This window comes from Neodiprion virginianus, chromosome 2 (assembly GCF_021901495.1).
Source record: "Neodiprion virginianus isolate iyNeoVirg1 chromosome 2, iyNeoVirg1.1, whole genome shotgun sequence".
Taxonomy (NCBI): Eukaryota; Metazoa; Arthropoda; class Insecta; order Hymenoptera; family Diprionidae; genus Neodiprion; species Neodiprion virginianus.
In genome coordinates this window covers 16496013-16511512 of record NC_060878.1, presented here as the reverse complement: position 1 = coordinate 16511512, position 15500 = coordinate 16496013, and the positions used below count along the sequence as shown (strand labels likewise).

General features: G+C 35.8%; 1 protein-coding gene across 2 annotated transcripts; it reads left to right on the top strand.

Annotated features, from left to right (window-relative positions):
* The first annotated feature begins 1609 nt into the window (after positions 1–1609).
* LOC124299252 (vacuolar protein sorting-associated protein 54) lies at positions 1610–15175 on the top strand. 2 transcript variants are annotated; one of them, XM_046752332.1, is made up of 13 exons: positions 1610–1934; positions 3494–3884; positions 3993–4095; positions 4179–4342; positions 5887–6086; positions 6219–6404; positions 7634–7760; positions 7851–8093; positions 8439–8861; positions 8945–9243; positions 10611–10828; positions 10904–11120; positions 12313–15175. In XM_046752332.1, exons 1-13 carry the CDS (start codon positions 1837–1839, stop codon positions 12572–12574), a joined length of 2931 nt encoding a protein of 976 aa, XP_046608288.1. In that variant the 5' UTR covers positions 1610–1836; the 3' UTR covers positions 12575–15175. The 2 variants fall into 2 exon arrangements, with proteins under 2 accessions (XP_046608288.1, XP_046608287.1); XM_046752331.1 differs by having other exon boundaries at positions 4179–4363.
* The last annotated feature ends 325 nt before the right edge of the window (positions 15176–15500 follow it).

The window sequence follows — 15500 nt, the reverse complement described above, 5'->3', positions numbered from 1 at the left end:
ATTTATAATTAATGACGACATTGGGCATTAAAGACAATCACGTGTCTTAAATTCGAGTGTAGTAATCATATTCACACGTATTATTCTGAAAACAACATTTTTTATTGATTTTACCACAATTCAAGAACGCCGCAAGGGTTGTACTGCGTACAGATTTTTCAAAAATCGATTTCTTGAATTTCATTTTCGTAATATATATATATACGAGCATATCGAAGATTTGTAACCTATAATTGTCGTTTAGAGCGATCTTTGTCAGACTCCAAAAAATTATAAACGCAAATTAATCGGAACAGTTTTACGCAACCACGACAGATAGGTTATAATACGAAAATCAAGAATAAGTACAATATTCTCGGGTAGAGGTTTCGATTACATCTCTAGCATCCTTACCGACAAACTACTTCGATAGCTAGGATTGCCTGTAATGCGGCGTTGGATTTTGCTCTCTTTGAAAATTATTTCTAGGGCTTTTTCTCTTGACTATAATTATTGCTGAATAATACCTTTGAACAGATAAAGTTGTAATTACGATATTCCGTTAAAAGATCTCGTAACTCTCCGGTAAGTCTGGTTTGCAATTTAGGGCATGTTCGGAAATCGACCGACCGTACTGTCAGTACTGAAAATCTACAGTATACGTGACTTGGACTATACCATTTTCAGTACTGACAGTACTTTCAGTCAATTTCTGAACACGCCCTTAGTCATACATAGTTAGATTCGAGTAACTAGACGTTATCTAATAACTTTTGGTTTTATCAAAGAATTTTCGAACCGAAGTTAGACGTGGTTAGTATGAATCAGCCCCCTGACACTCACCACTGCTCGTATACTAAAAAATTGTACGCGTTTCATCCCCGTTTTTTAGTTCCTCTACGTGGCGCTAGTAGACTTCTGACACGCTCGCTGCCCTCGCTGACCGCGCGTGAGCTTGTCAGACAACTTTTAGCGCCACTAGTGGTGGAGATTGGCGGCAGAATCGAGGGACATTTTGCCAACCACTTTTAGCAGCGTGTGTCAGAGGGCTGGTATGAATTATTCCGTTTATTTTATTATATTATAAAGTCAGAAATGCCTACTTGTGTTTTGAATTTTAAAATAATGTCAAATTAAATCAAATACCTAACAAACAAAAGCAGTCATTTCTCTGAACTCCTGTCACCTCATCGACTTATTGTTCATCAAGTTCCAGTCATCCTCGAAAGGTAAGGTAAGTTTTTACGTTATTATTCTGACGGTCCTTCCTTTCCCTGTTTGTTTGAAAACCGCGATTGAACATCCATTGTCCACTGCATTTCAATGCCTAGTCGGTACCTGCTGACTCAGAACTACCGACGGTGCATCGGTCTGTACTTTCAGAGCATTTTTCACAGTCCCCACCATCCAAACATTCTGATTGCCTTGCAAAGTTTAGTCGACTAATCAAAATTCTCGGATAGTGCGATATGTGAAAAGTGAAATTACAGAATCGATCGCTAGATCTAGTGTCTAGCATCTGGAATTGTCGGGGAGTGATGTTGTGACGTCACAGTGCAATCCATCATACTGTATGTCATAAATCCGTGGTCTATGCATAAAAGGATGACGTATTGCTAGCAGTTTACATCGGTTTACATCACGGCGCCGAGTCCCGTCTCTTTCTAACATTACGTCCCAGACTCCCAGTTGAATCCGTGGAACGGCTGTCATTAGCAGCTGGATCAGCTGGATGCTGATGGTCTGCGTTGGAGTTTGATGTCGTCAACTGCAGTGGTTTACGAGAATTGAGCGGTGAAACGGTGGACGACAACACCAGTCGAAGTGATGGTGAGCTGAGCTGACAGGTGTGATAAAATGGCGAAAATAATAAAGGCACCGGAGGTTTCCGCCGCGTCGTTTTCCTGCGAATATTGCCCCAATATCACCTTCAGATACATCGAGGACTTCATAAGGTAGGTCCCGACTCCACACCTTAGTATTTTCGACTTATCTGGCCACGTTGCGTCTCACCGCGTTATCATTGCCACCTTCCGCAATCATCAGCTGACCTTGGCGCCGTCATTGCCCGAATGAATTCTACCCAATAATCTGAGCCCGCCTTGTATTGTTGGTTAAAACTTCAAAGGTCTTACTCAATGTTCAGTATTCATCTTTCATCTATTTAGCGAGATGCTTAAATAAACTGTCATATGTTTCCATCGGTCACTTTTCTTCTCTCATCATCTGTCATAGTTGAGCCAACTTTCAAGCATTGATATTGTTGTAAATTATGCAAACAATCTTAGCACAACAATCTACTTTGTTTGCATTAGCGACTCGCTTTAAAATTACAGTGAATCTGTAAAAATTTTTATTTCAATGATTTATTCTAAATATTCCATCCATTAAAGATGACTCGTCTATAGCAACGACTTATTATTACTCAAATTAACATAAGCTATTGATCTAACCAGACTCTTGTGGTAGTAATTAGATGCTTACGTAATTCCTTTTCATCGCACTCCCTGGCAGTAATTATTTTTTTTGTACTCCTAAAGATTAAAATACTTCGAAAGATCCACGATATGATATCTTTTCAGTCGCTCCACACAATTTCAATTCTTCTCTTGATTTATCACATAAAATTGTATGTCAAATGCTTGAAGCACTCGGCAGTTGTTCCGTTGTAACAAGGTTCAAGAACATTAAACATTGCAAAAATATCACCAATACGCTATTTCACAATGATTTTGATATTATTGAGTATTTAGATTGTTAGACTTCATGTTGTTCCATTTCAGTTGCTTAAACTTCACATCCTCCTAAGACGGCGGACCAACGATTTTTCTTAAAATTGCATTGTTATATCAACCTTACCAACATAAACAATACGAATTCTCACAGCTAATTGTTGCGATGAAGGCAAATTGGCCGATTTTGGTTGGCCAGTATCAAAAGTTAGGAAAAGAGGAGAAATCCTTACAAAGATCATTTAAACAATCTCCGGTAATGTTATTTGCATAAATGATAGTGAAGATGTGTGATACAACATCCGTAATTTCAAAGAGAAATGATTCTGAGCAAATTTTTATAACATAAGCTTAGATATCAATGATTTGCGTAAAATTTTTGTAGTCAGAACGTTCAAAATGAGTAAACTGTGGTGTTTATCATTCAATTATGATGTCTTGGCCTCATTTTGTTCTTCGTACAGATTTAGAAACTAGATAAAATTAGGTTTATGTTAGTACGGTAAAATAGATGTTCGTTAACAATGACATTCGTGTGTTATAATTATATTATCATATAAGAGTCTGTCTCGAATGTTGTCTAGACAATTTGTGAAGATCTGGTCAGTGACGAAAATGAGTCGAAACATGTAAGAATCGCACAAAAAACACCAGAGTTTATTAATCATTTTGAATCTTTTCTCAAATTGCTCGATATCTCTCAGGTTGTGCTATTAAAATTTGCTTAGTATCGTATGTGTTATATAAGATACTATATAAAGATGATGTATGTTTTATCTTAGACACTTGAGAGAGCAACATTGCGCAAGAGAAGGTGGTTCGTTTGTTTGCCGTTATGGGTACAACAGTGTATGCAGCAGCCTTCCGGTCGAAGGTGTTTCGGATAAGGATTACATAGCCCATGCGACAAAACACGCGACGCTGCAGCAGCAGCAACAGCAACAAAAGAAAAGCAACGGTCAAGTAACCGGATCGTCTCCGTCGTGGACCATTTATTCAGCTGCGCAAAACTTGCCTGCGGTACTGAATGACCCCAACAAAGGAAAGCAAAGTAATTTTCTCACCAAGACATGGGGTGATGCATTTGTTGAAAAAGTTGATATACCCAAAAGTCCGTATCTGCCTGACGTCTCTATGCAGCACTTCGACAATTATATGAAGAAGATTGCACGGGTTTGTATAATCTTTTAGAGATAATATTATCGTCAAGTATTTTGCGAGAAGTTCTTTCTCCCTGATTATTTTCCTGTACCGCATATTCACTTTTCATTTCTATTACAGAGATATCGTAAGCATTCGCGCATGAACACAAATTCCAACAATTCCACCTCGCCAAACGAGTTGTTGCAGAATTTTCCCAATCTCAGGAAAGTCAAGTCGCTGGGTAAGCAAACATGAAATATACGCTAGTCTTGTAACCTGAACAATGGCTACGATGAAAATATTGATTCTTTATTCGTTTTGCAGAACGTTCTCAATTCGACTTGTCGAGCATACCAAAGATCTTTTTGATGCCGCATTTGGACCTTGCTCAGAAGGAAAATTTCCTCGCTGTATTCCCGTTCGCTAAGGAAGGACTATTGGATGAAGATGGAAACACAGCCAGCCATGCTAAACTCATGCAAGAGAAAGTATGGACACGACTACACTCCGTAGGCCATTCTATGTACTTTTTATGTTGTGTGCTGTTTTCTATGTGTACATCAGGGTGTTTAGCGTCAGGGAATTTCCGGAAAACCAAGAAATCTCACGGAATTAGATGCAGTCTGGAAAATTCAGGGAAATTTCGGGGGAATCGGGCAATTTATCCCGTTATTACCGCTCCAAGGCAAATATTCTAGTCAATATGTACTACATCTGTAGATAGCAAATACGTACAATCATCTATGCATATAAATTAAACTTGAGTTTTTATCAAATTTTTATTAAAAAAATGTAAAACTTCGCCGATAACCGAGTATTGAAACCAATTCACAGTGTTCGGTACATTTTCCTGAATTGAAAAAATGGCTAGGTATGATTTTCTCTTGTACAAATACTTATACTGTGATATTTTCTTCAGACAAGAATGAAGAATGTTTATTCATATCTTGATTGGATGTCTAAAAAAGTGGGTGAATATTATCGATATATGTTTTAACAATCAATTATTTAATTTGATTGGAGTTTGTTTCATTCAAAAGTGTGTCGGTGGAATTTACTTTAAATATTTTTTAATTCTAATCAATTGATGGGAAGCATTATTGTCGACAATAACGTCAACCATTTCGCTTGGTGACAGGTTTTCCATTCTCCACGTTATCGGGGAAACGGCTTAATCGATTTGTCTGAAATTTGAAAATGGTGGCCATCTGTTTTTGAAATTCGATTTTATTGGTCAAAATTTTCGATTTTTTAAGATTCAAATCAACCAACAAGAATTACGAAAATAAAAAAGACGTGGATTCGTAGCAAAGAACATGAACATTGCTAGAGTACTGTCTCCAAGTTTGAAGTGAATCAGTTGAGTCGATTTCGAGATATCGTGGGCACGGCAAAGAAGGTATCAATGAACGAGATGATTTAAATTCAATAACAATGCTTCCTATCGATTAATTTTAATAACAAAATATATTTACATGAAGCCTTCCCTCTACACTTTTGAGTTAAAAAAAAAAAAAACCCAATCAAGTTGACTAATCGGTCGTATATGTATAAATTCTCAAAATTCACGGACATTTTCAGCCATCTACCGAAATATTTCACCCCCTGGAATTAATTTAAGAAAGATTGACTTTTTTAACTTGAATTCAAGATTTCGTACATGTATAATTCAATGAATTTTCGCGTTAAAAGTGAGTTCGTCGATACAGGTAGTTAAAACGCACCTTGTAAAAATGAATATATTTGTCCAAAAAAGCGAAAAACGTCAGGAAATTTGATATGCCATTGAAGCCTAGACACCTTGCATAATTTATATCGATTCAGAGTCAAATTATGTTCAAAATATTTCTTGTCACATTTCAATCACCGGATAAAAATTGTGACCTTCACTTTTAGATGAAGATAAGTTGCATCGGAGAACTCTTGCTTAATCAATCTCAATTTCAAACTGTCTCCATTGTCTAAAAATAGTCTCTGTTTAGTAATAGTCTGTTTTCTGTCATTGAGCCTTGACTGTTTTTCTTGGTAACAGCTCAGCCATTATCTGGACATCGTCGAGGTTCGAATAGCAGAACAGGTGGCGTCAAAATCTCAAGCATTCTTCCATGCGATGACGTCGCATGATGCTCTGATGGAACAACTGACCCAAACAATCACAGTTTTGAAAGCTTTGCGAGAAAATATTCATCAAATTGACAAAAGCCTTGTTAAGGACTCCTTAGAAATTTTACGGTGGGTCTAGATTTGGCTTAAGCAAATGCGAGACGCTCTTTCAAAAACACATAGCAGGATTAGCTTGAAAGGTACATGATCAAGGAATTCGTAATAGTTCAGTCTCTGTAACCAAGTTTTAAACCATTTCAGACTGGAGCGAGCGAGGTGCAACCACTTGATGGTCCAGGAAAAGCTCAAACTTATGTCAACTGTCCACCAGACGCAGCCTATGATACAACTACTTCTCTCCACGCCCGATTACGTCGCAGCTCTTGATCTGATTTCCACCACGCAAGAAATCTTACTGCAAGAATTGAACGGTGTTCACAGTTTCAGGTAATTACGTTACTCGTAGAATATTGATTTAAGGAAGGTTAAGGCTGTACTTCGCGTCTCAATTGAAATTTCTAATTATCAAACCTCTTTCCAAAATATTGATGTCTTGATCATTAAACGCTGGAAGATTAAAAACAATAGAAAACTTGACCTCTGCTGAATACCTTTTTTCGGTTCCAAAATTACAATTTAAATATATTCGAAATCTCATCACAGATTAAGTTCAATTAAAGAAGAAACCTATGGGAAACAATGAAAGCACAAATATCGTTTACGGTTTCACATTAATTCGAATCCTCGCAGCATTTAAATAGAAATAAATGGATGCAGATTGGATTGTTTGAGATTTATCAAACTTTCGAGTAAAACAAATTCTCAATAAACTGCATTACATGATGTGAAAATCAATTCGAATTAATCGTTTTACTGTTTCGAATGTGTGTCAATGATTTCGGTTTCTTTCCATTTTGCTGTGCTTGAATTTTAAGGCTATTTCAATTTGATCCAATTTGTATTACACATCGAATTTCGATTCTATGCGTTTTTATTTGATTTTTTTGTAAAAATCAAAAAATTCACTTAGAATGGATCGAGTGGAAGAAAAAATATTATACCTCGGTAAATTAGATTCGTGTAAATATCTGGCAATCTGAATTTCACAAAGAAACTGATAACGCGATGTAAAATTGAACGGAATTAATCGTTATATTGTTTTGAAAATGTGTTTGATTTATTTTAATTTGAATTTTTATGTTTAAATTGTAACGCAATTTCAAATTTCCATTCAATCCAATCTCTGATACACAATTTTGTCTCTGTCCATTTTCGTTCAATTATTTTGTACAAATTGAAATTCACATAAAATATTCCAAAGAATACGTCGTAATTCAAACATAATATTCCAAAGAATACGTCGTAATTCATACATAATAAACAGCAAGAATCCATATCCTTAGATACATATTCAAAACGGTGAAACAAGAAATCTGGGTTGATTATGACATCATGCGATCAATTATCATGTGAAATTTGGATTTGCTGGTAGTCAAAACAATTCTGTTTCAATACGTTCTAATGTTTTTTCCTTTGCTGGTCAAGTTTTAATTCAGATCGTGAATTCTTAAGGAAAAATCTTTTAATTACGTAATTTTCCTAAAACTAACAAAAAGTGAAACATAGGTATTCGGTAAGTGTGATGTTATTTCATTATATGCTCGAAATTATTTCAGGCATTTCAGTTCGCAACTCACTGAAATGGAAAGACTTATCGACAAAATGTTGTCAACTGAGTTTGAGCGCTACGCTACAGCCGATTTAAACAGGCCCTTGGGAGGAGAAAACGTAATTCTTGACGGGGTAAGCAAAATTACAATGTAAAATACATTAATGTCCATGTTACCACAAAATTCTTGCTAGTAAAATAACTATACTCTATTTTTTCAACAGGACAAACTGGTGTCGATCATATCGGGCCTTTTGCGGCAGAAACACTTTCAGTTTGTCGATACGTATAAAGAAGAAGCCATTATGACTGTGAGAGCTGTTACCAAACAATGTGTGATAGAAGCTTTGGCTGCCAGCGACTCGTGCAGCGACCATCTGGAAGTTGGGAGTCTCTCTCTTGTCGAAAGACTGTCTCTTTTACACAGCACCATTCAATCCTTCACCTTCCTTCTCCACAGAGTCAAGGTTCGCACGATCTTATGCTCGTAAATGAAGATGAAATAATTCTGCCAACTTGCCACACGTTTCATGCGATTTCACTCACAGTTGGCTGCATTTTAGTAATATTTGAACATCATCTCTGTGAATTTTTTTCGATTTTTCCGCTGAAAACATCTTTTGCAATAAGAATAAAAATATAAGCTCTATCGCATTATACAAATTTCAGTGAAAGTCAACATTTTTTTTTTTCTATTTTGTACAATCAATTCTTTTACCAGTCTTGCCTGATCCAAGTTATCGGAGACGGTTCGACGAACGGGGTTGAATTGATGGGGAATACCTCCTATATAAGTAATTTATTAATTTCAGGCCGTACACGATGTCATTCGCGATACTTCAGACCTGGCAGCTGGTCAGACCAACAATTCAGTGGACAGTTCTCTGACGGATTGTCTGCTTTCTCGCGATGAACACGTTCGTGTTACCAGCAAGCTATCGGACATGCTAACTTCGGTTTGTGAATATTGTCACGAACGATTGGGCCACTTGCTTTCTACCGCTGCGAGCGAAAGGGACAAATCACAAAACGAAAAAGACAAGCCAATGAACGATACCGCTGTTAGTAAGCAAATAGAGAAAGAAATACAGAATTGGAATGAGAAAGTTCACTGGCTTAGCGATAAAGCAACCGCTCTACAAGTCTGTCAACTCGCTTCTATGGTCGAAGGCTTCACTGTAACGTGCGAAAAACTCTGCGGAAAACAGTGCACAGCTTTGCGGTCGGCGTTTAAAGTGAGTTTTGTTATACGACCAGTGCCTTTCAATTCAGCAAATCTTAATCCATGTGTAATTTGCTACTGTTTTTCATCCATCAGGCACAAGCAACTAAATTTGTCCAGCGATTTCACGCTGAGCGTAAAACGAAATTGAGTCTTCTTCTAGACTCGGAAAGGTGGCGTCAAGCGGATGTTCCAACGGAATTTCAGAATCTAGTTAGCCACGTGTATGAAAATAAATCTTTCCCAACAGAGTCGAAATTGCGCGAGGACACTGAGAAGAGCAAAAAGAAAGACGCGGCTGAACCAGTGTCTAACTTCATATTTGTCGGAGATGAGAAGTATGCCGTGGTCGGAACTACCCTGATGCTTATACAAATGATTCACGAATATTGCAGGTGTGTTGTGTGTTTAATTAAATCAAAAGTTAAAACAAGAGAAAAAGTCATTCCAAAAATCTACAGCAGTTTTATGTGCGCCAATGATGCTTAACAGGACTAAACCATCGTCTCTAACATACGATAAGAGATGAATTTTATCAATTTTGAATAACACGAGCTAAGATATCAACGATCTGAGAAAAGGTTTCATATTTGAAACGTTTAAAGTGATTAAACTCTGTTGTTTTTTATTCACTTAAAATGTTTTTGAATTTATTTGGTTCACTGTAGAAAATTTCGAAGATTGCCTGAAGAAAAAACGTCTAGAGTGTAAAAGAATAGATTTTCGTCATATTGGGCGCAACGTATGCTCGAATATGCAACATTCGTGGGCGTAAAATTCAAAGTTGTTAAAATGCGTGATTTAACGTGAAACAAATGATTCAATCAAATGATTTCAAATTCAAATGAATATAACACTATCCTGACACGCGTCGCACGATAAAATGACCACTGGTGTGTCTTTACAGTTTGTGTCATAGTGTCATAAGCAGAAGCTTTTAATTAGTTATATCCACGATTTTTAATAGCCATTACGGAAGATCAAAGTGTAGACTGATGATTTTACCCCTCCGAAATTACTCGCCGCTGCCAATAAAAATGCGAATTATATCGAATAAAATTTACTTTCGTTCAATAATACACATTTTTATTTGACTTTATTCAATAATATTGTTTTCTGTGATTAGTATTTTGTTTTTCAATTTTCACAGAGTATTTTTGTCTCTAAGACACCCTGATGAGAGCTTCGCCCCTTGCATCCCTTCCCGCGCCCCGACTATGCGGTTTTCATTCTTTTATTCGTTCGAATTCATCTTCCACCAAGTGCTCCCTTCTTCTTCCCTCCTACCTTGGTTGCATATTTTCCATCTACTGCGATGAAAAATATTGTTCACACCATAGGCGTAAAACTTTACACCCTAGGTACGAAAATAACTATTTTGTAAGTATGGTACAAGAGATATTCGTAATGTTGTCTTGCATGTCTTGCTCGCAATTTTTTGGGATCTGGTCAACGAGAAAAATAAATCCAAAAACACTAGAATCAGATTTAAAAAAACACTGAATTTGAATTGTTTTGAACCTTTTAAATATAAAACGTTGAAATTTGACATTGTGCTATTTGAATTTGTTGAGATTCGTTACTATTACACAATAGGGATGTTTCAGTCTTGCTCACTATCATTGTCACAAATAACACTATCGGAGATTTTTTAAACAGCTTCTCTCTCACTTCCTGACTGCTGTTTCAAGCAGTTGAGTCTAGATTAATCTAAAAAACCAAATTTTGTTCCAAACTGTAATGACGGAGATCCTTGTTTCAGCACAAGCAACGAACTAACAACGTTGTCAGGAACAATGGGAAGACATTTGGCCGAGTTGTTGCGACATTTCAACTCTCGCTGTTGTCAACTAGTCCTTGGAGCTGGAGCGATGCAAGTTGCAGGATTGAAGACCATCACTAGCACGATTCTTGTGCTGGCCAGTCGCAGTCTGCAGTTGCTCTTGTGGTTTATGCCATTCGTCAAGGCTCACTTCCAAGGTTTGCTTTAAAGAACCAGCTACACATACAGAACAAATACAAAATACTGTTTATTCTATGCAACCTGCCCAACAGTTTTGGCCGATCACGGAACAAGTCGAGGAGTCGCAGGTGCAGCAGCAGTAAGCGGAGGCGTGGCTTTGCTGGACAGTGTTGAAAGGGATATTCGAGCCCACGTCAGAGAAATCGAAGGAAAGGTCTTAACCATCGTTGGAAGCCTCGTTGGGGCGCAATTATCGCACTGGACTGCCAGGCCGCCGGTTCCATCGCAACCGTTCAAGAATATTTCAAGGTAGCAAAATTCCCGTTTACCAATATTTTTTCTCACTAAATTGTATGGGAATTTTGGAAAACGTCGAAAAATTTCAGCAAATACTTGCAGTTTGTCGTAGAAATTCGGCGAAATGAGGTGTTCAATGGGATTTTCCAATTTTTCGGTTATTGCTGATAATTCAAGTTGGATCCTTATAATTTTTATCGCTCACTCAAAAGTTTAAAGAAAACATTTGCACATTTACTGTGCTCACTTGAATATCAGTGTTCATACATATAGATTATAACAATGATATTACTAACAATGTGAATGTGAGTGCTTGATAATGTATGAGTATGATAAAAAAAAATCGCTTGGAGAGTCTCATTTAAACTAATTTAATCACGTTTAAAAAAATTTTTGAGTAATTGAATTTTAAATGTAAAAAGACCTGATTATGTTAACAAATTCAGAAAAATAACATTATCCTATCATTCGTTACCAAAACATTCACATTGATTATCCGATTCAAATTATAATAGTTTATGTTATATTTCTGAGTGAACTCTCCGTAGATCGTCAGAATGAGATTTTGAGTAACATTGATATATTTACCACTACATCATAATCTTATCATCCATAGATTGTAACAATTACACGTGTTGGATTTCTTTTACCAGCTGATTAACATAAAAAATCTGTCTCAGACGATCTATAGCGTATTCAATTATGAATATAGTAAGCTATTATTCATTTGAATCCAGAAAGTAATTTATGTATTATATACAAACTATACATTTTGGTCCAAACAAAACCGTGATATGAGTTGAAATTCAGTGTTGCATTTTGTTTTTTCTAGGACACAAGAGAGTTTGCTCCTGAATTGTAAATTGATTTAATGTGGTTTAGTTACACCTATTCTTCATCTTTGTATAGTTATGTTTTTTTTCGCCACATTTTTGAGCTGTCTCACATATACCATATATAAGTCGACTAGCAATTACGATCTTCTGCTTACTACTAGTGGATCATTGTATCCCAAAGTTTAGAAAAGTCTAGAAAAAGTGTCGCAAAATGCGATATGTCGATGCATGAAGTCAGAGAAAAAGTTGAGCGAGATTGCGGTCAAGAAGACAAAGAAAATTCAGTGAATTTTGAAATTCAAATTGACTGGTCACTTTGTTCTCAAATTACTGTTACGTCAAAGCGTTAATAACGATTGCTTTTTCAGACACGTGGTGAAACTGCACGAAGCTGTTTCCAGCATACTGCCTTCGTCGCAAGTGGAAAGCCTTTATCGCAGTGTAAATACAACACTGAAAGAGAAGCTGAGGGAGCAACTTGTGAAAATGAATATCGTCAACAATGGCGGACCGCAGCATGGCGTTGTTACTTCAGAGTTGACTTTTTACCTCGAGGCATTGAAAGCTTTGAAGGTTTTACCAATGGAGGAATTAAATGACGATTGGATGAATGCTATATGGACTAGATAACATGCAGAGCGTGTTGTTTACTGCATTTTGGAAACTATGCAGTTTTATAAGCAGAGGTGACTACGAGCATCCATAGTTCTGATCCAATTCAGCGCAAATTTGATGTGACGTGACGTTGAAGAATGCGCATTCGTTCCGAAAAGTATCGATGAATCAATTTTACTCTGATCTTGGTGCTTCGTCATGTGGATTAATATCAAACGTGGAAACCGAAGGAGAGATTGATGTAATTACTCATTTTCTGGGGGACTGTGAACTCAAACTAACCCACCGTTACCGCAAACTCTGTCTGGTATCTTTGCTTTTTCATCATAGATCCGTTTCCATTAATCATTATCATTATTATTCAGGGTAATTTCGGTGAATACAGAAATTTCTCGTCAAGTATTGCAATTAATTTTATTTCAGGCATTTATCTGTATACAAGTCTTTAGTTAATCTGGTTCTACTTTAAAAAAGAAAAGGCTTGTTTTCGGATTATGGGATGGAAGAAAATATAACGACTGCTGAAAAGGAATTGATCTGAATTTGGTCTTGATACAAATTGACGATTTGAAAAAGCTTCCAGGTTTGAATATTCTGCTGGCATACAGCGGATTCTAAGTGCCAAAATTTTCAAAAATTTTCAATGTCACTTGCATATTAATTTATTCGAACACTGTATCTAAAATTAAGATAAATTTCAATTGGCATCCTATTTGGTCATAATGGTAGAAACGGACTGTTAAAACAGGCTTCCACTACCAAGTAGTATTCTCTAATTTTTTTTCGAGTACCAAAATTAGGTATGAAAAGGTTGTTTGTCACCTTTTTTCTTTGTTCCACCTTCATGCTTCTTAAAGATGAGATCAGGTGTTTCCGTTTGTCTGCTGAGAGCTAACGATAGAAATCCATTGGTTGAATTTCCCATTTTGTGTTCCATAGTATTACGTTGTAATGGATGAAATTCACTCAAGACTTCTTGTTGCGATCGCAAATCGCGTCTAATATTAGAGAGAGTGCAAATTCGAAAATTTTAATATTCTATTATTAGCAAACATTTTATATGGTTGTGTGCAATGACGTTTTACTGTGATTGAAATGATTATTTCAAATTTTTCAAGTCGAAGTATTCGCTCATGTACTAAAAAAAAAGGAGAAGAATAAGATACGAAAACAGAATCAATGTGCTTTTATTTAAATTATTGTTGTTATTATTACTATTGTTGTTATGATGAAAGGTAACTATTAGAAAATTCTTTTCTTTCCATCCTTGAATTTGGTTGTTTAACAATGGGATAATTAAATTTTAAAAAACGTGCAATAATTATTAAAATCGCAGTACAAATTATCTTTGAAGATGGTATACACAGGCTTACCAAGAGACAGCCATCTTGCGTTTTTAGATTTCGAGACTAGTCTTGAACTCTAATATTATAAACTCGCTTGTGCCAATTAAAACGAAATAGTCAAAGCATGAGCCTAGTTGACTATTTGTATCGAGATTCATCCTATGTAAAGAATAAAAAGGAAGGCAAAACAAAAAAGAGAAAACAGTTCTTTATCTATAATGCTGCAGAGGGAAAGTTTTCAGAATGAGAAATTAGGTACCTGCATTAAACATTTTCCAATTTATATTAGCGAAGACGTGAAAAAAGAAACTTAGCTTTTTTTTCTACACTTTTCTTACACTTATTTTACACCTGCTACAACACAGGTGTTTAAATTTAATTAACGCACTAAGAAAAAGCCTTAACTAATTACTTTTAAGGGTGAAAATTAAAAACGTACATAAAAATAGAGCGAGCAATCTTTGATATATCATGGCTTTAAATCTGTAAATGACTGCAGGCACTGTTGCTAAACATGTTACAAAAAAATCGCGTCCGATATTCTGATATTAAACTAGCGAAAAGGTTAAAAAATTTACGTACTACAATGCATCCAAATCACATTCCGTGACATATTATGAATGTAAATAAAGTTCATCTTGTACAAGGTGCCTCAGACTGATCCGATAATTAGTGATACATACCTGTGAATTATTGTTCGCTTCTCATTTACACCGCGAAGTTTGTAGTCGAAGGATCAAAATATCAACAAGAAATTAATACTAGTTCTACACATTTCTTCGTGTTGTTTCAGCATTGAAATTTACCTGGAAACGTCAGGGATATGATCAAAAATTAAAAATTTAGAGTGTAGTGTATACAATTTTTCAGAAAACTTCACTGCGATACGATTAGTGAATTTATTATTATTATTTGGTATCTTTGGGTAGGAGAAATAGAAAAACATTTTTTTTTTTTTTTAATTCGTAGGAATTTTAGAAATATAACTTTCTAACAACACTGATTGTTTTGACTTATAAATTTCTGTTGGAAAATATCTCATGTAATGTAATATCGTGGATTTTGCATTTAGAACATTAATCCTTACGCTGGTGTCTCACTGGGGTCGCTGGAGACCCCATGTCAAAAATCATTGCCTAGAAACGGAGATATCGATTGAAAGGCCTTGAAAAAATTCTGGGATACTCTTTGACTATTACGTTTTAAGGAAGATTATATAAATTTAGCAAAATGAAATTATGAATATGCAAAAAAAAAAAAAATCATAAATCAACAATATACCAAAAAATTAATTATTCTACTCAGAAAATCATAGCTTACTGAATTTACAGTATTTTGAGCTGAAAATTTACTGAGTACTTGTCTAGACAGAGATAATCAAGAAAAAAAATATGAAGATACTTGCACGATGAAAAATAAGTATCCATTTGAGTGAGTGAAATTGAATTCTTGGGAAAAGAATGAACTAATGACTTTTACGATATTACATTGTTTATCTTGGATCAAATCAGATTATTTTTGTTGTTTTTCACATAGAATATACGGTGAAGATGCAACGGGGTCACTTTGACCCCGGTGTGCAGCGTAAGGGTTAA